At 41.1% G+C, this 24,317-nt stretch overlaps 1 protein-coding gene across 4 annotated transcripts; it reads right to left on the bottom strand.

Annotated features, from left to right (window-relative positions):
* Nucleotides 1-433: 433 nt before the first annotated feature.
* Nucleotides 434-23,308, bottom strand: slc37a1 (solute carrier family 37 member 1). Of its 4 annotated transcripts, XM_040026024.1 has the most exons (21): nucleotides 23,159-23,308; nucleotides 20,686-20,935; nucleotides 16,762-16,843; nucleotides 15,600-15,720; nucleotides 15,317-15,395; nucleotides 14,373-14,508; nucleotides 13,699-13,775; nucleotides 12,881-13,047; nucleotides 12,581-12,633; nucleotides 12,303-12,377; nucleotides 11,812-11,850; nucleotides 10,806-10,928; nucleotides 10,342-10,432; nucleotides 8,853-8,915; nucleotides 8,323-8,408; nucleotides 7,469-7,517; nucleotides 6,604-6,677; nucleotides 6,395-6,473; nucleotides 5,899-5,996; nucleotides 5,162-5,226; nucleotides 434-2,168 (listed from the first exon to the last, which is right to left on the bottom strand). In XM_040026024.1, the coding sequence occupies exons 2-21, from the start codon at nucleotides 20,739-20,741 to the stop codon at nucleotides 2,153-2,155; spliced, it is 1,629 nt and encodes a 542-aa protein (XP_039881958.1). In that variant the 5' UTR covers nucleotides 20,742-20,935; nucleotides 23,159-23,308; the 3' UTR covers nucleotides 434-2,152. The 4 variants fall into 4 exon arrangements, with proteins under 4 accessions (XP_039881958.1, XP_039882034.1, XP_039881788.1 ...); XM_040026100.1 differs by lacking the exon at nucleotides 11,812-11,850 and having other exon boundaries at nucleotides 23,159-23,306; XM_040025854.1 differs by lacking the exons at nucleotides 20,686-20,935; nucleotides 23,159-23,308 and adding an exon at nucleotides 17,157-20,679.
* Between the last annotated feature and the right edge of the window lie 1,009 nt (nucleotides 23,309-24,317).

Consider the following 24,317-nt stretch of genomic DNA (forward strand, 5'->3'; position numbering starts at 1 on the left):
GAGGCTTGAAATGGCCTTAGAGATATGTGGGCAGATAAACGCCTCTTGCTTCCACCATACTGTATCTTAGTCTTCCTCACTGTAGTTTCCTTCATATATTACCAATGGACTGAATTTTGTTTGTGTGTACTCATCTTTGTAGTAACCATCAACCATCAAAGAAAAGTGAAATCAAAGCCTGAAAGGTGGATCTAATGGAATAAATGTGTTATTAGCTAATTTCAAGGATCATCATGTAGCTTTGGCTTTTCTCTATTGTTCATGTGCTTCTGTGTAACTTAGAGTCTGTATGTATCACTGAGTGGGATTCTCCTTGTCAGCTTACCATTTCCACAACACTTGCCACTTCCAGGTGAGTCCACATCATGTACAAATTAATGTAAAAGCTGGCTTGCAGTAGCATACTACAAAACAGGCATCAGGCAACACAAGGTTCAACCAGTGAAAAAAGCACATGATTTATTTGTTTTCTCTACATAAATCAACTTCAAACCAAGTTCATTTCCATGGAAACTTAAAAAAAAATTGCCCTGCAAAAACCAAGAAAGGCACACAAGGTCTCAAGTATTAATCTTACCACTGACACATAATATTTACATGTGGTCTTGTTCCAAGGATATTGTCTTAAGAGTACCACCAAGATCCCCTTTAAAATACAGTTACATAAACCTATTTCATAGGTTAAATACATACAAGATATCACTCTTAATGATTAAAACACAAATCTGCAGAAAAATAAATCAATGTTTTAATTCATGATATACAGTTTGTGAATTTTTAATGCGTATAAGATCACGAGAACAAGAATTAAATGTAGTGTTCAGTCCTTCTCAATAAATATTCTTTAAATATTCTTTCCACCGTAAAACAGAAACAGTCTTATTCATCTAACATAAATTACCCCCCCCCCCAAAAAATCACCACACAGATGTGTGTGTGTGTGTATAGAGAGAGAAAGAGAGAGAGAGAGATCAGCTACATTCATTTTATTACTAAATCACAAACTACCACAGGACAATGGAAAAGGAAACAAAAATGATTTTCAAAATAAATACACATGTAAACGAAACCAATCCCATCATCTCTTTGGTTCAACGAGCTGGTCTTTGTTTTCCTTCTTCTCTTCAACAGATATGATGGAATTAGTTCTGCATCACTGTTTCTAGATGACTGCTATCTGATTAAATTCATGTTTCAAAAAAGTTAACAGCTCTAGGCACGATATCAAGAAGTGGTTCTGTCCAGGTTTTGGGTAGAGGTATATGAATTTATCCCAGTACAACAATAAAAATAAAAATATCAGTATGGGCATAGAGCCCTCCTCATAAGCCTCAAACTTTGACAGACAGCTCACATGGCACCAAATAAATGAACTGTATGAAAATTTTGCCAATACAAACACCAACAATATAAAACACTATTCATACAAAAAAGACAGTAAGGACACAAAGACCTAGCAACCTGTGGTGTTTCCAGTTTTAGTGGTTCTAATTGGCAGAACTACAATCGTTAAAGTGCTATTTATCATGAAGTCCTGGGCGAGTACAGTGTTACCTGAGACTCTATCATGTATGTTTTCTGTATATTTACTACAGAACTACACAGGAAGTAAAGTGTAAAAACTGCATGCTTGCTGTTTTTGTAGCAGGTCTGACGTTTTTTTAGTCCCGGCAACGACCCCAGCTTTGATGAAGCTCTTCTTAATTCTGTGATTGATAGCTTTAAAAAACAACTATCAAATCTAGGTACCACTGTAAAAGGCACAAAATTACAAATAGCCCCTTAAATTAACTGGACAGGTAAGGTTGAAAAAGTTCCAACATACAAGTGAGCAGCAAGACATACCAGTCATCAAGTTCAAACTGAATTCAAGGGCTAAGAGGGACATTGGGAAGTTAAGCAAGTACAGTAAGTGCACATGAGACTTTTAAACTGTGTGCCGCGCTGCTTGCTCAGCGCAGCAGCTGCAGCTTCAGTCATAGCTCTTCATCAGTAAAGCACTGCAGCATGATTGTAGGCGCACACAAGCATACACGCTGGTTTATTAACAATCAGTTTCTTCTGTCAGGGCAGTCCAGTCACAATCCATATCAACCTTAAGTGGTTTCATTGCACTCTGCGTGTATGTGTGTACGCAGTGCAATCAAAGTGCTCAGTGTTCCTTCAACCTGTGAATAAGAGACAAACATTAACGCTGTGTTGATAAGTTGAGTCATTAAGCTTTACAGTCAACACCAGTGAACTTCCTGCCCACGAGGGAACATTACAGTTGGTTTGTTTTTAGGAAATAAATCAATCTGCACATGTTATGTTCACATTCAGCCCCGAGATAGAACACATAGTCGATCACTGACTGTAGTCGTACAAGGACAAGAATATTCCAGTCATGAACCAAGTTTGGACTGGTTTTTAAGAAACTCAAGTATAAGCTCAACCAAACACACACACAAAAAATAAGAAAAATAAAGAGAATAAGATCTTTAATGTGTAACATGTCTGATGCTGGTCTTCCATAAACTTACAGGACCATAGAAGAATTTGGCACGGAGACATCAGCAACATAATTTTAAATTATGTCTGAGTTATTTCAGATGTGCAGTTCTTGTGTAAACCTCCTGAACGACAGCCAGCCCAAACCAACCAAACACACAGAGTTTTAAATCTTTTGAAAGCCTGACACTTAGTTTGTGCATCTTAGCCAGAAAATTGGAAAAACAGTTTTATTTGCTGTAATCCATCGTCCACCTGGTTCTTACTCAAGAGTTTCAAATCATTTTAAAATGATTATTGTGGGTGACTCTAACATGCATGTAGATAATGAAAACAACAGCTGAAACGCATCATTTTATCTGTTATTAGACTGAACTCAAACTCATCCCAGCAAACTTTGTGAAACCCAACATCTGTGTCATTCTCAAAACTTTTGGCCACAACTGTATATTCGGCATGTCTAACTGAAGACATGTCTGCTATTTTCATTCTCCACTAGTGATATTAAGATGATGTCGGTGTGTGTGGCTGCTCTTCTGCCACTCACACAGATTGCTTGTGTTTATATATTGAGCACTCAACAGGTAAAGGTGAGGTTTTCCCTGAGGTATGATTCTGCTGTTGTCTGACCAGCACATGGATGGCTCCAAAGATTGTTTTGTGCCTCTCCATTTCCCCGGATTCTGTTGATACCTGCTTGGTACCCATGATCAGCTGTAATGAACTCTCCGGCCCTGCCGGCCCTGCTCTGGCTAAACCTGCACGAGAATATCTCTGAAACCTGAGATTGCTGCACCGGGTTTCTCAGCTTTCCGAAGCCAAAGCTCCAGCTCCTGCCTGGTGAACACCAGATCACTAGTAAGGAAAACTTTTATTCTTCTGGACTTTTTCAGTTCCCATGATCTCGATGTTTTGTGTGTGACTGAAACATGCCCCCCCCAATAAGAACTTCATAAAGAACTTTCTGTGCTTCACTGACTTTTTAAATCTGGTACACTCTGTACCGGCTCTATGAGCATGGATATGTTGGTCACAGGCAGGCCTGTTGGTTTTACACATGCTGCAGTTACATGTTGTGCTCCTGTTTGGCCTTCAGGTTATTATCTCCCTTTTTTGTTTTCTGCTGTTTTCAATCAGCTCTGTGGCCATTCTGACTGAAAGGAGTTTAGTTCCTGGTTTTATTCTTGCTGTCAAACCATCGTGGACTCTGCGGCTCCATTTAAAAACCAGACAGCCTAAAGCTAAACCTGAGCCTTGGTTTAATGACTCATGCTGTCAGGAGGAAATGTCGCAGAGCACAGCGCAGATAGGAAAGATTAAACTGCAGGTGTCGTTTTACATTTTAAAATACTGCCGGTGTCATTACTGCAACGCTATCAAAAAGCCAAAAAAGAAATATTCTGCAAATATCATTTCCTCCAAAGGCCATAACTCACATGTGTCATTTAACACTACTGACTCTGTCCTTAATGCTCCACAGAATGTCTGTTTAAGCTTCTCCTGATATATGCAATAATTTCCTGAGCGTTTTTATTAAAAGGCTGCCACCACCAGGGCTCTTATCACAGCTCTCCTGACCCCTCTGTGCTGCTGTCTTTACTCAGGTTGAGTTTGTGACTTTGTCCCTCTTAGAGGATGTGGTTTCCCATTTTAAGCCCTCATATTCCCCTCATCCCTGATTTTTTAAAAAGAAATTCAGCCTAGTATAAGGCAGTCTGTTCTTGCCATTATAAACATCAGTCTGTCCTCTGCTGTAGTTTAAACATGCAGTAATACAGTGACTGCCTAAGAAACCTGGACATATAAGCTCTTGAATATTCAGGCCCAGACTTATCTTAAAGACCTCATACGACCGTATCACCCCAGTAGAGCACTTCACTCGCAGACTGCAGGCTTACTTGGGGTTCCCAGGAAATTTTAAAGTAGAACTGGATGCAGAGTCTTCGGCTTTCAAACCCCTCTCCTCACTACTTTTAAGATTAAGCTTAAAAATTCCCTTTTTGATAAAGCATATAGTTTGGGCTGGATCAGGTGACCCGATCACTCCTGTGGCAACACTGGAATGGACCTAGTCTGGTAGGGCTTCCCATGATGCACTGGTGTCCCACGCTGCATTTAATCCTTAGTTATTCTTAATCTGCGGCTCTCTTTCATTGTTAAAACAGAGTTTTACATCTGATTGTTGTAGACATTTTACATTCATTACCATCTGTCATCTTTGCCCACTGATACTACATTAGCTACAATGAGTGGAATGAAGCTCCATGATGGCTTTGAGTCATGTGACTACCAACACAATCAGAAGCATTGTTTTCTCCATGTGAGCGATTCTGATTGTAAACTAAAAAAAGATCATAGTGATCGTAGATTATTTATTTTTGGGGGCAAAGCCAGTGTTCACACTCATCATGTTGTATTCTTGTGGATACATATGGATTATAATATGAGTAGAATTCAACTTTATTATCTGCATGTTTGAAAGATATAATATAAACATTGAAGTACTTCTCAGTGTATTATAACTGTTTTGTTATAAAAACAAAAACAAAACAAAAACAGCAGCCCAACATTTGAACATCAAATTAATGCAGATACACAAGAATTACAGTACAGCACCAAAAGCAGCAGTCAGGCTGAGTATAATCATGATCGAGATAACAGGAGGACTTACTCTACAGTGGAGATAGGATGGGATTTAGATGAGGCCAGCTCCTTTGTCACGAGCCGTAGCAAAAGCTGCAAGGTTACACATTAGTATGAGCATCTGTTTTTCTATAGCAAGCAAGACCACTCGTCATTCAGTTCATTTTATTCATCAGAAACAAGGGTAAAAACACAACATTGTCTTAGTTTTCTCGTCTCTAGCTCCTGAGCTAAATATCTGACTTTTCACTGCTTCACCAGCTGGTCTCTGCATCTGTCTGCTCTTTGCTGCTGAGCAGGTAGTGACTGATGGATTTTCTGAAAACAGCTGCTTGTTGTTACAAAAAACCTTTACAGCAGCAGTGACTGAACCAAAGAGCTGGAAAACTATCAGTGTGTTCAAAGAGGCCAGTATTCTGTGCTAATGTGCACATAGGTGCCAATTTTCTGCTTTCGTTTTGTCAGAATCAGAATCAGAAATCAGAAAGGGTTTTATTGCCAAATGTTGAGCGGGTTTACAACATTAGGAAATTGCTGCAGTGCTTCAGTGCAAACATACTGTTATAAATACTGTTATAAATTAAGCTTAAATAGACATGAAAATAAAAATGAGAATAAGAATTAAAAGTGCTAAGTAGATAGATAGATATATACATGATATATACATGAGTGCAGGTGGTGACCAGTGCCAAACATGGAATGATGCAGTGAACACTTTGTAATCATTTTGTAATCTTCTTATATGATGCAAGTTAAAGGCCTTACCAACAGAGCAAGAAAGTCAGCAGTCATCAGCATGTAGAAGACCTGATCCCAGCCGCCTGCAGACAGCAGTCCAGCTAACAGCGGGCCGAGTGCTGCGCCTGACATCACAAACATGAACAAGATTATTCGTGTACATGAATCCTCTCTTCACATTTCTACATGGGATGATTATAAATGAGTAAAAATAACACAAGGCATGCTAACGTAATCATCATTAAATGGTAACTAAACTGATATTTGTATCGTTTATTATCATCAAATCCAACAAAGCCAGAGCTTCGTTGTTTAGCCTGAGCCAATGAGATGCCCTCATTACTCTGAATTACTACTACATTGTACACCAATTTAAAATCAATTCTTGGCTGAGGATTCATGCACTTGTTAAATGTAATTATTAACAATTATTACTATCATACATATCACTAATAGGACCCTAATAAGACCCCTCATTCTCATCCAAACAAGCCGTAAACATAAGCTGAGCAGCAGTACTGACCTACAGATCCTGTGCCATCAATGATGGCTGTGACTGTAGACAGTGCTCTGGCGTTGCCTTTCAGGCTCTTGTGGGTGCCCTACAGCCAAATAGAAAAAAGGGGGGCAGAGGAAAAGACGACAAGGGGAGAAAGGTGATTTCAAAATGAAATAAATGATGATTTACAAACACAATCACACTCGAATTACAGTAGTGTTAAACATCCTTACCAAATCAGCAGACACTGCAGTTGTGATGAGCGCATACGGTCCATTCACTAGACCTCCGCACACTAACAGCATCCCTGAAGCACACAGATTAAGGAAGTTTTATCCTGGTTGTAAGGAATGGAAATTCTGCAGCCACTGAAATCTTACTGCTGGAAACAAATGCATGCAGGCTGAGGTGTTTGTGTCCTCCACAAGCCTGCCGGTAGTGTCTTACTAGCATGTGCACTTCTCTTCATTAGAATGTGTGTTCATGTAATTACAGTAAATGTGAGCTGATATTGCTCTGAAGGCACTACATTGTATCCCATAATGCCAACTTCCCTTGACCATCAGCAGCTCAGAGGGAATAACCAAGAGGTGTCATTCATGCCACAGTAAACAAGTCACTTGTGTTTATTTAGATTTGATTGGACATTCAATCGCTGACTGATAACCTAGTGTAATAAATGCAACCAGCTCATGTGACTAGATTTGTATGGACCTCAGCACCTGGAGACAAAGGGGGAGATAACTCTAGTGCTGATATGAATTTATTTATTGTCTGTCTCGTGAATCAAAGTGGATGCTGGTTCCACAGAAGGAGGCCAGAAAGCTGCAGGCTCTGCCTCCCATTCTACTGTTAAGTAACCTGGGAACCAGGAGTAAGCCTGCAGTATGAGAGGAATTTGATTGGCTTCTGTTTGAACAAACAACACATGACAGGTCTGGACTGCAGGCCGCTTTTGCACCTTTTACTGCAGAGCCATACTACTGAAGCATATGCTAACATGCCTTTATCCTTTCATTTACATGTATTACAATTAAGGAACAGAAAATTGTTCCAGACCTACTGATTAACTATCATTCAGTGCTAGCTGGTTCTTACCAATCATTGGCCCCAAACCAAACTCACTGATCATGGAGAAGCCGTAAAGCTGCAGGAAAAGAATAAAACAGGACAGTTAACACTCACATGTCTAATATCACCTCTTATATGTAAGCCTTTTACTATAAAAAAATAGCATGAAATGTGTTGTAATCTTTGCTCCTCAGCAATTATACTCACTGGACACTTTATAGGGGACACTTGTTCAACAAGTTGTTAACGCAAATACACAGCCAATCACATGGCAGTAACTCAATTTAGGGATGTAGACAAGGTCAAGATGCTGATGTTTAAACTGAGCATCAGAAAGGGAAAAGAGGTGATATAAGTGTCTGTGAACGTGGCGTGGTTGTTGGCTGCTCGGCGCTGATGATGGCTGATGTCAGATGGGGGTCACTCCTCTCAGCAGTAAACTGAGGCTACATTTACTGTCCAAAATTTGGACAACAAAAAACTGCACAAATTTGGTATTTTGAGACAGTTTCTGTCTGCTAGTTTTTTCACATGTGAAGTGAGTTCACTGTGCACAAAGGGTCTCTGCAGTCACCAGATCTCCACCTGACAGTGTGCCTTCAGGATGTACTGGGACAGAAAATATACTTTCAAGACAATCAGCCAACAACTGAAGAATGTTTTGAGCACCTATGAAATGAAGAATCGCGGTAGTTCTGAAGGCAAAACGGAGCCAACCTGCACCACCTAATGAAGTGACTGTGTCAAGTGCTGCACAGCAGGGGGAGCCAAAAACCTGGTCTAATCTCCCCTGTGCAGGCTTCATAATCAAAGAGTGTTTTCAGTCTTGCAGCACACAGTGGACGATGTTTCCTGACTGTTGCAGTACAGTGAAGACTTACTGTAGGAGCAGCTAGCAGTAACATGACTGCACAGGTGGTGGCTCGCTTCCCCAATTTATCAGAGATCACACCTGCTAAGACGCCCCCTATACGACAGAAAGACACATTCAGTCATTAATCATCATAATACTTCATGGTGATCATGTTGTACATTGCTTCATAAACCCTGACAGCTGGTCTCTATCAGGGTTAATTATCACAGACCTAAAACCACAGACATGCAAAACATGCACGAAGCTTCCAGGTCTGAAAAGTGAAGCTGAATAGATTTTAAACCTGCATTCTGTCTGAAGGCCAGCAGGGAGAGACTCTTTCTGTGTATGCACAGTGTGCATGTCTACGGGAACATGTCCCTCTGTTCTTTTGCTCTGTAAACTGCATGGCTTCATTTTCTAGATCACAAATCTGAATATAATATTAAAAACAAACACAGTCTCTAACTTTGGGACATCAATTTTGTCCCCAAGCATTGCTAAACAGTGAGGCTGAAGGTCCACTGGGACAGACGAGCACACACAAACAGCACATACCCACAATTCCTCCCACATCAAACAGTGTGGACAGATCTCCAGCCTTTTTGGCATCCAGGTGAGCTGAAACACACAAACACAGAGTCTATTATGTCAGTTCTCCTTCTTCAGCAGTCTGCTGACAGTCTGACACATGAGTGGACTGCTCACTGTAGAATATCCTGAGGACAAAACATCTGCTCCGTGATCTGTGAGAAGCCTGTCCAACTCTGCCACACTCTGTATCAGCCTCTTTCAGTTTAACATACTGGTTTTATATCTACATAACCCAGTTACTACATTACAAACAGACAATAGAAAAGTCTTTAACTATGTTATATTACATGCTGACAATGTTTCTGTGGATTAATTACAAATGAAACCAGAAGGTCACAGTAACTCATGAAGCCCAAGGTCCACCACAGTTTACATGTTTAAGGACTGAAAGAATGTTTTGTTGCCACTGCTGGCTGTACTGCACAAATAATGAGAAGTCGAGGAGGCTTGCATTCATCTTCAGAACAACTTAATCTTGTTTCACTGACCAACACTCTGGGACGAGTCTTAACAGCTGTGGAGGGTTTTAATGCCTTGCCCATTCATAAGCTCATTGGTCGTTGAGTAACAAAAACAAGTTTCAAGCAGCACCCAAAGAAACCAAAATGAATCCATCTTCACACAGTCCTATAGATTTCTCTTTTTCCAGTGTGAGCTGGCCTTTGTTGACCAAATCAGGCTCACAAAAACTGTTCAGTTTATGTAAGGACCTGGCTGACTGTCTGCTCTCACACCTACAGGACATTATCAGTATTACCTATTGTTTTTAACAACACATCTAGTATGTATTAAATTGCAGCACAGTAGCCAAACTTTGAACTTATGGTAATGTGTGTGTGTGTGTGTGTGTGTGTGTGTGTGTGTGTGTGTGTGTGTGTGTGTGTGTGTGTGTGTGTGTGTGTGTGTGAGCAGACTCCTCCCTTACAGTCATTCTGTTGCAGCTGTGTGTGTCCTGTGCAATATGCTGGCAGATGTGCAATTATCATCCTACCCAACAGTTTCACCATCTTAATGACTAGAGCTCCTTCACCCTTACTTATTAAATGATGCCTTATCTACGCCCTCACAATGTTCTTGTATCTTATACATTGTGTAAATAGTGTTTTTTTTATATTGTTGTTTTTAAACTTGTCACTTTCTTGCACCTTTGTGGTCTTGTTGGCTAATTTCACTGTACAATGACAATAAATGAAGTTCAAATGTTGCTATTGACTGATGTCATGTTTTTTGACAGGATAAATACTGCTGTAAACACTACTCCAGTCTCTCAGTTGGCCAATATTTTTGCAGATTTTTTTTTTTGCTAATTTAACCATAATTCAGTGTCCTGCTTCAGATAGCCAACGTATAAATTTAGACATATTGGACGTCTGTTAATGTAATCTGTTTTTTTAATCCACAGTCAAAATCTATGCATGAAGTCGTGCCTGACGGGTTTCTATGTGCTCCTCACCTGCTTTGGTGATGTAGAGCGGCAGCCAGAAGAGGAAAGTATAGCTGACCAGCTTAGCAAACAGCAGACACAGCGAGAACTCCACCACTCCCTGCAGACAAACAAACGCACACAGTAATCAGACTTACTTCATAAGTTACGTTAGATCTGCCTCAGCTTGCAACTCAGATAACTGCAAGCTAATCGCTCCAAAAGCTGTCCAAATATAACCCTTTCAGTGCTGTTTCTTTCTCACTTTGAGAGATCTAAAAACCAGAGCAACTAAACAAGATGATTCTTCTGAATTGATTTTCTATCTTAAAGCACTTACACAACAATCTTACACATCCTGCTCTTACTTAGAGCATCACTCTTAAAACAACATCACAAGACTTTTGCCTGATAGGAGACTTGGTCAGACTTTGTTGCAGTGAAAGCATCAGAGTGACGCAGGTGATGGACACAGGTTTGCATGTGTGACTTACGGGTATCCGTAGCGCTCCCATGAAGCTGATGGCAGACGGCTCCGACTCACTCTTCACCACCACAACCGGCTGCATGGGGATGCGCTCGCTCTCTCTAGGCAACAGGAGCTCTGTGTCGTAGCTCTGAGGGAGAGAGCAGAGCAAAGATCTGTACCCATACCCAGACCACCGGACAGCTGAAGAACAAAGGGGACCCCGAGGGGTCAGCACTGACAGTACTTAGACTGGACTTTTGTTTCATAAATAAAATTACAAAAATAAATAAATAAATGGAAAAGAGTGAACTTAGTCAACCTGCAATTTAAGACCAATTATTGAAAGATTCTCCTTTCTAATTAAATAACCAAGGAATATTTCTCCCCTTCAGATGGTACAGACCAACACACGTTGTGTCACCATGTATGTGAAGTATAACTGTACGATTATGTCAGCAGTTTGGTGTTATACTGTAGATGTTTGCCAGCAGTGCATTCATGTAAAGGACCTAAGGATAAAACTCCCACTGATAAGTTTTGAAAGAACAGGAGCTGGAAAACCTCGCCCAACTACCTTCCAAACAAGGAGAAAAAAAGGAGAAAAATAGAAACCCTGCGGCTGAATCCCAATGTCCTGATTTTTCTCATATTTGCAGACTTGCTTTCTAAAACTAAGTCTGTGCAGACACACTGTGCTCTGCAGGGTAGGACTCGCTTTGATGACACTGTACAGATGTGGATAAGTACTATATTTAAATTCAAACATCTCCTTACATTAATACTAAAAAAAATCATGGTCATCAGTCAGAGCTCCTTGTTGCAGTCAGAGTGTGCTTGACTGCAACCCCCCATCACCTTTAATGCTGACCCTTTCTGCCTCCTTAGTAGAGTGGTTAAAACACGAGTTTCACCCTAAGCATTCTTCAGCGCTCCAGTCATTCCTCATGTCCAGACATTTGGATTCAGCCTAGCAGTGATTTCACCCAGCATCCAAAGCTCTGACCACCAGCAGAGATCTCTGAAGAACTGACCTTCCTGTTTTGAATACTATCCTTGTAATAATAGCAGACCTGAATGGATTACAATGACATAATAGAACATGTTTCTGTGGTGCTGCATGACAATCGGTCCTATTAGATGCACACATGAAATTCATTTCTTGCTTCCAAAATGTGGCCTGTACAGTTTATTGTTCAACAGTCTGAAATGTGCCACTTAGAAACTTTTCACTGACAAAGTATTAACGTTTTATTTGAACATGGACAGAAGGCTGATTTTGTTCTAGAGTAAAGCAAAAAGATTACAAGCTTATAATCTTGTAATCTTCTAGTCTGATCGATGATAGATGTTTGGAAATACAGTACATGCAGTCCACACACACAACATACTTGGTGATTAGTTCAGTGGTGCGTGCGTAGGATTGGTTATCCATCATGACCATGTGATGTGTGATGGAATAAGGCGTGGCCTTACAGTAAGTACAGTAAATAATCTCAGTTTTAAGTTAAACTGTGAGACACACCTGATTTTTGTTGTCCTTGTACTGTAGATACACCTCTGTGTGTCCGTTCACTCCATTCCAACTCTTGCTTGGGACCTAATCAAAGAGAGACATTCACAGCTAAACAGGGCTGCTGATTGATAATGCAAATCCAAATAAAAATAAAATACTTTTTCCTTCATTTCCACATTTAATTATAAATGACAGAGTTAATATTACACTGAAATATTATTCATGCTTAATGAACCAAACTAGTCTTCATTATAAGAAATTAAAACAAACAAAAATTGTGTACTTACAGTCTTGCCTAGAGATGAATTTTGTGTATAGATGGTTTTTAGGTCATTAGGATCTGAAGAATGAAAACAGTGCCATCAGGTTAATACAACATAATCCATTTACAGCTATAAAGTCCATTCTTCAAAGAGCCAACGTACTGAAAAGACAATCACAGGAAGCAGCCTACCTCAGCTAACTGAATCTAAATGCATTCATTTCATTTGATAGCAAGCATTCTTTGAGCAATGAATGTGTGCACTTAGAAAAACAAGAAACTCCTTATAACACTCATCAGAAAAACATGATGAAGCTGTACTTACGCTCAATGAGAAAGAGAAAGCAAACCACGCCCATGATGATGATGATGAGCCCTGGTACGATGAAGGACATGCCCCAGTTGGAGGAGACCCAGTAGCCGGCAATCAGAGAGCCCAAGATGTTTCCCACTGAAGTGTGAGAGTTCCACAGCCCCATGATGAGTCCACGCCTGACCCAGAAACAGAGACCTTCGGTTCATACAGTGCTGACCCTGACAGAGACACAGTCTGCTCCACAAGTATTTGGGCAGTTGTTTGGGGTTTTTTTGATGCATGCTGAACTTTCCAGGTAAGGAAATCCCAGGATATTTGGAAAGAGTTTTACCCTCCGAATGCCCCCACAGTTGAAGCAGTTAAGACATGACTAAAGTAAGGACATGTATTCAAAGATCAATTGCTATTTAACTCCTATGGACAGATATTTCTGCTCTTTTCAGCTGTGCAGACGAGCTGAAATGAGCGTTCTCTGAAGGGTGGCTGGCTTCTCCCTTAGAGACAGGGTGAAGAGCGCAGCAGTTCGAGGGGCTCAGAGTAGAGCTGCTCTCCTCCACATGGAAAGTTAAGGTGGTTTGGGCATCTGACTGGGATGCCTTCTGAGTTAGGGGTTCCAGGCATGTCATACTGGGAAGAGGCCTCAGGGTATACCCAGGACATGCTGGAGAGATTATATCTCTTCACTGACATGCTAATGTGAGTTCTCCTGGCTAAGTGGAAGAAAATAGATGGATGGATCTTGTTCGGTCATAAAGTCCAACTTTTTATTTCTTTTGTTCTGCTAACAGCCAGTGTGCATTATACAGCCAGGAATTCTTAGACATTACCTTCCCTTTCCAAACCAGTTGCCGATACAGGTCACTACACTAGGCCAACCAGTGGTCTGAACCAAGCCATTGGCCACCTGCAAAATGACAAGAAGGTGAATCACTGTGCAGAACAGTTTGTTGTTGTGCATTCCTTACAGGGTCACATGTGCACTTCCTCTGTATAAACATACACAATGGCAAGTTTATTGCTACATAAACCTGTCATTGTGCATTTTCGTGTGTATATCCACTTACACTCCTATGTCCTTGTAAAAGTAGGAGTCGTAGTAATGTCTCTGAGCCAAGTTAGTGTCATGTGAGGTTGTACCTCACCCTCCAGCAGCTCAGTGATGCTGCTGACAGTGAGGTCCACATCTGGGGTGAGATGCCCAGGATATCACCCACTGCTTCATTAGGAGCAGGCCTTGATGTGGACTAGCCTGCCACATTATTTTTACACTTTTTTCACTTTCATTGTTTCTTTAAATTTATCCCTCTGTAGGTTTATAATTGTCATTTTCATCAAACGAAGTCTTTTAATTCCTATTCATACCCAGTCTATATCAGTACAGACATATCTGATGTTCTTTTTCTTTACTATTGAGCTCTGATGTGTGTTAACGTGTTACTTTAATTTTTTGAGCGGTGTAAATGAACATATCATCCTATAAAATGATCATCCTGCACCTCACCTGGACAAATATATAGAAGCTCAGGTTGTGGATGTTGTAAATGTAGCCAAGCCCGAATAGGCAAGTGAACACACCGCTGGCCAGCATGCCCACCGTGAGGTACAGACGAATGGGCAGGCGCTCCCCGATAATGCCGCTAGATGGATGCACAGTGATGACATCATATTAACCATCACACATTTCAGCACATAAAGTAGTTTAAATATTTGAGAGTTACTGAGAGAAAAAAAGTTCTGTTGTGGTTTCTGGGGTTGGATAAAGAGGATAAATACACTGAATAATTATCGTTTTATTCTGGCAACTTGCTAAATTAGTGGTCATAACACACTCACTCACTCCAGCGGTATATGTCAAGGGGCTGCGGAAGGACAGACTGGGAATCGTTAGATCGATGGAAAAATGGAAAACATGCTGGACTTCAGTGAAACCACAGCACATTTAACGATGGAGGAATATGTAGGAATTATTGACACAAACAGACCAGAGAATTTTTAATAATCCGACTAATAACGGCGGGTGGCAGATGGTTAGTATTGCTGCCTCATAGCAATAATAATAATAATAATAATGGATTGGATTTATATAGCGCTTTTCAAGGCACCCAAAGCGCTTTACAATGCCACTATTCATTCACTCTCACATTCATACACTGGTGGAGGCAGCTACAGTTGTAGCCACAGCTGCCCTGGGGCAGACTGACAGAAGCGAGGCTGCCATATCGCGCCATCGGCCCCTCTGGCCAACACCAGTAGGCAAGTAGGGTAAAGTGTCTTGCCCAAGGACACAACGACCAGGACAGAGAGCCCAGGGATCGAACCGGCAACCTTCCGGTTACAAGAAGGTGCCTTATTCAAATCCACTGGCCAGCTGCGGCCTTCTCTCTTCATCACCAGTTCACATTTACTGTGTAAAATCATTTCCTCCTCCACACCTTGCCATCTTACCTCAAGTACATTCCAATTGCGTAAGCACACAGAAAGGAGTAGTCCATGGCTCCCAGCAGCTGTTTGTAATTGCTTTTATCTGTAAATATGGGGAACAGGTGTTTAATTCAGGACAGCACAGCAGGTTTTGTTTATCTGCGAGGTTTTTACTAATTGCTCGACACATTCATCTATGTTTTGCATGCATGAGTATTAAGAAACCTGCTGCTGCTGATGCTTTAGTGTAAACTTGTAACATTATAAACATTCTAAAAAGATGAAAACATCTCAAGATAAGACAGACCAAAAGGTTTCCAGCCGCAGTCGACATCTGTGTGGAGAGATAGCAGGGAGGGCTGCTGGCTGCTGCTGGATGCAATGATGGCTGCTTCACTGACAGCTGAGCAGTTCTTATGAAGCTCACTCTGTAAGCACAAAACCATTAAGCCACACAGAAAACACAGGAAGAAGAAACAGGGGTCTTTACTGTGATTGGGTAACTGTTTAAGAGGTGAGAATTTTAAAAAACAAAAATGTTAATGAATATCTCAAATCAAGCATCTAACAGTTTCAAGATTCAAAATAAAAAAGTAGCAGCTGAGAGTTTTTCAGTTCTTCTAGACTCAGTCTGCCAGTTAAAGGTCTCCAGTTTACTGAGGTTCTTGGACACAGGGAGCCACACACTGCTCTTTTGAGGTGTGTTTAGCGTCACTTTCCTGATGTGAAAACCATCCTGCTCACTTCTCTGGCAGTTTGATTGTTTAATTGAATATAGTCTTCCCTGTTCCACTGGCATGGTCTTACCTGCCCTTCACTAAGGTTACGTTCACACTGCAGGCGAAAGCGCATCAAATCCGATTTTTTTGACCCTATGCGACCCATCTATATACATACATGGTGTGACAGTGTGAACGGCACAAATCCGATATTTTCAAATCCGATCTGGGTCACTTTCGTATGTGGTGCTGAATCCGATACATATCCGATGTTTTAGAAAGCGACTGCTGTTTGATGGTCATGATCGAACCGGCGACCTTCCGGTTACAGATACGCTTCCCAACCCCCTGAGCCACGGTGCGACCGTGGCTCAGGGGTTGATTACAAATCAAGCTCCTTTGCTACCTCTTTTAGCTTTCTCCTGTTCTTTTCTTTGGGGGAGATTTGGACAGAGCCCAAGGCTGCGGGTGTTTATTAGGACAATGTACACCAGCTGGTCGTAACCAGCGAAGGCTGTAAACAAGCTGTGATGGAGCACAGACTGGAATGATGAGTTTATTTTGGCCGTGTGTGTATATGTATACGGAGGTCTTGGCATATAAATAATTGCTACAAACATCTGAGATTTGCTATTTTTTCAAAGTATTCTTTTAATCTTTTGGAGCAGTGTACAAACATCGCACAACAGTGCAGCACCTATTAGTACAATCATTAATGCCATGTACTGTTTCTGGAATACCATATCTTACCTTGACAATACTAATTGGTTTCCTGGACAGGTGGAAACTGGTGTAGAGCAAGAAGGTTAGGATGAAGGTGAGAGCTCTGTACCTGAAGGGAGAGCACACAGGAAGGCAGCTCTGAGAAATGAGGGAGCTCATAACATGGAGATCACAGGTTTTGATCACAGGTTTGAGATGTCCATAATTATGAGTCATCTGCACTACCCCAGATACAGTGGGCTACAAAAAAGATGTAACTGACACCAAACTCACAACTTTGAATTCCCCCAGGGAAATTATACTTAACAAAAGGATGTTGGGGCTGTGTTCATGTAGCACAGCCCCCTGCTGTGAGAGTAACAGTGTCACAGTGCTTTATTTTGTGCTTAAATGCTTTCTAGCTGTTACCAACAAACTCACACCTTGATGGGGCAATGTGGAGTTCAGTATCTGGCCTATGTGGTCTGGAGGAGCAGAGTATCAAACCTTTCTTCAGACTGTTGGGGATGAGGGTGGAGAGGTGCAGGTAACTTGGCCAGTGCCATTTCTCTTCTTTGTTTAATAATAGACTGTTTGAAGAACAGGGGTACAGTGCGCTTAGAGATGGACAGGCTGAAAAACACCATGTATACAGTAGCTGGCTGGTTGGAGTGAATTTAAAAAAAATAGACTTAATAAGTGAGCACATTTACAATACAATAAAGAACACGTAATTGTTATAACTTATTATTATTATTATATTACCTGTTGGATGATATTTGTCAGCTTATGTTAAGTAATCATGGAAACGGTAAATCAGGCATCACTGTGTGCAGTGTGCTTACATTTGTGGTGGAGGAGAGTGAAAGTGCTACTCTAATGGTTATACATGAATCTATTCGCCCAGTCTGGTGACTGGTGACTGTCATTGGTGGCAGTAACAGTATCAGTCATCTAGCATTAGCCTATGGAGTCGACCGCCCAGCCCAAGTTTAAACATTGTTGCAGTTGTTGTATTTTTAGATGTTATTTTACTAAGAAAGTCCACATCTCAAACTGTAAATGCACAAAGGTTCACTGCAGACATTTTGTGGCCCTACAAGGAAATGTTGCAAACTGATTTGATGCCCCAAACCTAGCTGACCAACGCTACAACATATGTAAATAAACAGGCAAAAGTACTGTGAAATATTTAGGCAGATTAAAAATCTCATTTCCAAGAGAGACCTGGCATCAACTGATTAAATGTATCATGTGTTACAATAAGCAGGAGGAGCCAACAAATTCTATTACACCCTGTAATAGAATCCTGATATCCTGTACCTGGATTGTGTACTTTACTGTTTGCGTTACGTCAGTCATATTTACGCTCGTCTTTGCTCACACACGTCTGACTTGAGTGTAAGGTCATTTTCTAAGCAGAGGCTGGCACAAGACAGAAAGTCAAATGCAGTCAAATAAGACGTGAGAGAAGGTGTGGCTGTGCCCAAAATCCACATTTCATTTGACCCGCAGTACAGACTATGGTTGGCTTTGCCAGGCTGTGCAGCAGAAACTCAAAATGGGCCGAAAAAAAGTTAGATACACTCTTATCCAGTAGTTGGACAGCATGTGGTTAGTATGTTGCAGCAGTGCATCCCAGGTACAGCAGGATGACCAAATCCATCATCTGACAAAGCAGCTTGAAACCTGACAGATACAAAGTGCTCACAAACCACCAGGTGTGTTAGGCTGCAAATGTCTCACTAAGACATATAAGATGATAACTGTATGAAGAGAAATGTTCAAGGGTAACATAAGACATTAATGTTCCTGATGTGAATCACAGTGCGTCTGGAAAGTATCCACAGAATCAGAATCATTATTATCATTGTAGCAACAAAACACTGAACAATGTGCAATATGTGCAATTCTCTCAGTGCAAACAACCAGAGGAGTCTGCTCAGTGACAGGTTGCTTCTCCCAAAGTTTAGGACCAACAGACCTAACAACTCCTCCAAAATGTGTGCTACATTTAAATGAGATGACTTCTATGTTTAAACCTGATTCATTCTTGAACTAACATAGTGGGCAACAATTTGTCTTTTTTTTCCTTCAAATAATAAAAGCTAGATATATCCAGTGCACAGCAGTCTGAATTACAAGTAGCTCAAGTGAATAACAACCACTTCCACCAACAGTTTCAACCTTGTAGATGAGCAGAGCAGCTGTGCTTCCTACCAGCTGCTCTGATGATTAATGACCCCTACATTTAACGCATGGAGTGTCACATCATTGCCCCTTTCTGTATCACCAGTGTTACCCTAAATTGGTAATTTATAATAGGTGGCCGGGACCAACGCACTAGCTGTTCACAGAGGAGTGCACAATTAATCTAAGTTATATAAACACACAAGTAAGTAAAAAAACAAAATCCCACTATAACTTTTCAAAGGCTTAGTGAAGACAGTGTAACTAATGAAACCTTTACAAACCCAAACACAGGGTCAAATGTCTTAAACGTGTACCTTATTACTGCATTTGTCATGCAGTAGAAAGAAAACTTCGGATGTTTCAGAAACATTAAATAAGATATGTTTCCTATGAAGTCTGTGCCCTCCTGCTTTTGCTGAAAAATTATTGAACACGTTTGTTAATAAATCAATTGTTAAATCAAAGTCAGGATAACAAAAAATGGGTTTGTTCCTGTTCATTCCAACGTAACTACTTAGATGATATTTCTGGATGCAGGCCAAAGATGAGCCCAAACAACTTAAAGCCTACTTTAAAAAAATCCTGATCTCTTAAAAAAAGAAAAGAAGAAAAAAAAGAAAAAGGAAAGAAAGAGATCAAAGTTACTGCTGTTCTGCTTATTCAGCATTATGGAAAGATTTTTAAAAATCTTTTCAACAAAAATATTATAAATAAATCAATCACAACCAAAAATAACAAACATTCCAACATATTTTCAGAAACCTGAAAGTCGAGTCTACACAAAGCATCAGGTATGTGAAACTAGGTGTAAGCACAGGTAAAACTACCTGCCGGGAATTTTTGCTGACGCAGCTCCAACAATGCCACTTGGCCGGCTGCAGCCTCAACGGCCAACTACTACGTCAAAGAGGCAGAAACTCACTGCTCGACCTTGTACAGTAAACTTTACAGGGTGATCAGAAAGATCGGTTTCAACGTATGCAGCAAGTAAAATAAATATTGAATATGTCACCAAATTTCTAAGTAAATATATCTCTAAAGGTGCTATTGACATTAAATTATCACTAAATGTTGGTAGCAACCCATCCAATCCACACATGCAAAGAAATCCAACCATAGAAGTCCATAAATTATGTGTAATAATGTAATACTCACGCTTAGTGAAATGCATTTAATACTTCATACAAAAGCCTTTGTTGGTGAAGACAGCTTCAACACACTTCCTGTGTGAGGAAACTGTCTCATGCGTTGCTATTAGTTTAATTTTAGTCTCATCTGACCACACTATGTTCTCTCAGTAGTTCACAACATGCTTTTTCCTCAGCAGTGCAGTCACGTATGTGAGCTTGCATACAGCCCACCGCAAATGTGACATTACTTATTGTTTTCTTTGAAACAATCATGCCTGCTGGTTCTAGATATTTCTGGAGCTCTCCATTGGTTTTGTCCAGTATGAGATGTTTCTTGTGTGACACCTTGGTAATGAGAGCTCACCAGTTGGGACTGAACCAGTTGATATTAATTTGCACTAAGTGAGAGGTTAGTTTTGTAATTACTGATAGATTTCAGCTGGTAAAATCTTTCCAGGTCTTTTTGCACCTTTCTTTCTTTATGTGTTTCTGTACCATTTCCCTGTTCCACTTCTCATTATTACATATAATTTATGGCCATCTATGGTTTGATTTCTTTACATCTGTGGACTGGGTGGGTTGTTACCAACATCTGGTCAGAATTTAATGTCAATAGCACCTTTAGACAGCCAGTCCAATTTAAACTCACCATTGGTCCCTGTCAAAGGACACCAGCAGGCGGACCCCTGGAGGAACAGGAGCCATGTTTGAACACAGGTATGGACAATCCCACTAACAGGCAGCTAATGAGGGCTCAGCATTCAAATCTCTTCGCGCTGAAGGAAATCATGAAGTACATGCAGACATGGCCCTGCTGTCTCTGTTCATATCCATCTTCAAAAGAAACTACAGTCAGCTGATCCACAAAGCCATGGAGCTGGTTGGAAGATGTCAGCAGTCTGAAAGGATGAATAGAACAGTGAAGAAGAGATAATGCTAATAATAAATAATAATAATAATAAAGATATTAAGAGGGCAAGAAAAAGCCTAGTTTACAATATGACATGTTTTTACTGCACAGCTTAATTCAGATGTGGTCCGCAGCTTCATACTACCTCACAAACAAACTCTGAGCTGCTAACGAGTATGAAGTCTCAACTTTGCCTGGGGTAAGATGTGTGAGCCCATTCAGTCCACTGAGTTGGTCAACTTGACTTCAGGAGGACACGTGGGTCATTCCATATTAATTTACCAAATTTCACAAAAATTCCCAGTTTGACCACCTCTGATTTTCCAGAACAAAATTCAAGGGTGATGATACACTTTTTAATAGGAAAACTGGCAAATTGTAGACCTATAAAATTATTAGTTTGATCATAAAAAAGACTTTTGCGATAGGTCACAGGGCGATTTTCAAGCCTTTTCTGTGGCTGAACATTCAACGATATAATAATACTCTGTACTAGGGCTGGGCAATATTAATGGATCATTATTATATTATTATTATCATCATCATCCACTTCACATACTCACATAAAAGCTTCTCTAAAAACTATGAACAGACTCTGTAACAGGACACCAGGACAGCCCTGGTAGAGTAAAACACGTGTGCAAGAATGAGTATGACTTATTGCTGGCAAAGCAGACTAAGCTCCTGCAATGGTTATACAGGGATCAAAGTAGTAACAAGCCAGACACCCAGTATCCTGAGGTCAGCAACACCTCGCCCCCATCATACACCGTGCTTTACCTTCTATAGTCACTTGACAGTTTGCTAGAATAGTTTTGTGGCAGGCTGAAATTCTTTTTCCATGGCCTCCCCAAACTCCTTCCACGCCTGAGTTTTTTGCTTCAGGTGTGGAAGTGGAAGTGGAATCCTGGGCTGGATCCCACTTGGCCTGCCAGTATCTGTCAGTTGCTTCCTAAGTCCTACAGGCTGAGAAAAGCCAATAGGACTCCAACTTGACTGCTCCCTTCAAAGAGATGTTAGAAATCCTTGAAGTAGAGGTTTGACCTCTAGTTCAGGGTTGGTTACCACCATGATGGTCAACCACCTTGCAGCCGCCTCAGCAAAGGAGTTGCAGAACATGGTCTACAATAGGTCTTCATGTGCCCAGCCTCCCCCCAGAATGCTGTCGAGGTTCTGCCAGAGGTGGGAGTTGAAGATTTTACAGACTAGGGGCTCTGCCAGGCGTTCCCACCACACAGGTAAAATTCTTAAAGGAAAGGTGCCTCGAGAATGCCAGGTCCAAAAGGAGATGGCACTTAAGACTCTTAGCTTTACCAGATATGGAAGACGAGAACACGAGAAGTGGTTATTAGAATATTCACTCGCATCATACTGGGATGATTCAAGATACAGTGGATACAGTGCCTCAACTGGGCAAGAAAAACAATGCAGAGAACTGTCATCATCCACGTCTGCATGCAGAATGTATGAGATGAAGCTGATGAAGATGCAAAGGTCTGTAAAGAATCGTCAGAGAGACGATTTCCCGAAACAGAAAGCAAAAAGTAGTCATGTCATGACATGTCAGACTACTTTTTTGAGTGATCGGAAAACCCAGAAAACCGATATTTAAATGGGAGTGCATCTTCACTTACAACAAAGCAATCAATGTATTTCACTGCCGAGATCTCGATTAGTTACTAGCCTTTCATAATCACAATCACCATAAACACTCACAAATCTCAAGTGACATCAATATCACATGATATAGCTCACAGGTTTAACAATCTTCTGACATTTTAACATCCAACTATACAGGCACAACTCTCCTAACAGCGCGGTCACCGTTTCTGCTTCCTTGAAAGAAATTAATATGGCCAGAAAGGAGAACGTGCTTCCGGTGTTTTGTATCAAACAACACGTCGGCCCCCGGCGACGCTTACTCGGACACTGATGAGAAACAGGCTAATGCACCGACTGTGAGATTTGGCGATATTTTCCCTTCCTATTTGTAGCTATATCAAAACCGCCCTGTTATCTGTAAACCATTAACAAAGGCAAAAACGAGAGCCTCCAACGTCTCGGAGTAGCCCTTTGATCATGTGGGAGACAGCAAGGTGAATATAGCCGAGCTTCCGATTCATTGTAAAGACTGCTAGCTAAACCGCTACAACTGTGGCAGCAGCAGACATCCAACTGCAAACAAACACGCCATAGCTGCTCAGAGGCTTACCTCGGAGGGGGAAACTAGCGCTTCACGTTCGTTGCAGGTTTCCCTTCAGTGACATACCCTCCACTTCCTTGTTGTACGAAAGCAGGCGACGAACTGTCACACACTCGCGCGCGCGCTCACAGCTGGGCTTGCCCGGGCTGTCGTTGACGTCATCATCGCTCTCTCGCGCTCGTGTTCAGATGACCCTGTCTAGCTTGCTTCAGGGCTAAAACCTGGGCCCTATTTCAGGAAGCCGGTTTAGAAAACTCAGAGTGAAAAACGATACTCAGGGTTGAGTAACCCCGAACTGTCCAACTCGGAATATTCGGTTTCAGAAAGGCTAATAACAATTAGTTCAGTCAACGCGGAGTTGCTTTAACCCCAAATTAAGCGCGCGCACGAGGATACATAAAGCCCTGATTAGTGGAGCACAGATTAAGCGAGTCACCATGGAGACGGAGGGAAAGAAGGCGCGGTCAATGTATTTTACAGCGCTTGAGGCCGAAATTCTGATGGCAGCATTTGCCGATAACATGCAAATTCCGCGGAAAAAAAGTAACACAGCCTCAGCTGCAAAAGAAAGGGTGCATGGCAAAACATAGCCGACAGAGTCAATGCGTGAGTGTTAATTTAAACATTGATCTAGGGATTTCCACCCATGTAACACGTTATTTTATTATATTATATTTTCTTTTTTATTTTATACATTTTATTTTGTGATGTGATGTGAGCGCAGGTGCAACCCAACAGGCCCCAAACGTTCCTGGCAGCAAGTAAAAATGAAATATAAAAATATAGTCCAAACAGGTAAGGTGTAATTGTATTATGAGCCATAGTGCTTGGCCTGTTTATCCTACGTAAATCAATTGCAGTTAGAGGCTACATTAATTTTCTTTCTGTAAGCACTTATTGAAATTATCTGAGCACATTACAAGTACATATTTGCTTACTCTGTATGCTCAAATGTGACCCGTTATAGCCAACAGAAAAAAAAGCGGAGGCCCGAAAAACAGGTGGGGGTCCTCCACCACCACCACTCACAGAGGCTGAGCAGTTGGCTTCCACGTTTGTGATAATGTTGGCAGCATCACATATGATCTTCACAGTGCAGAGAACACAAATTAGCATCCATTACTATAATGAAATAATTTGTTAGTTCGAAATGCCACAGGGAACTATG

The sequence above is a fragment of the Simochromis diagramma genome, unplaced genomic scaffold, assembly GCF_900408965.1.
Source record: "Simochromis diagramma unplaced genomic scaffold, fSimDia1.1 OVJJ01000322.1, whole genome shotgun sequence".
Classification (NCBI taxonomy): Eukaryota; Metazoa; Chordata; class Actinopteri; order Cichliformes; family Cichlidae; genus Simochromis; species Simochromis diagramma.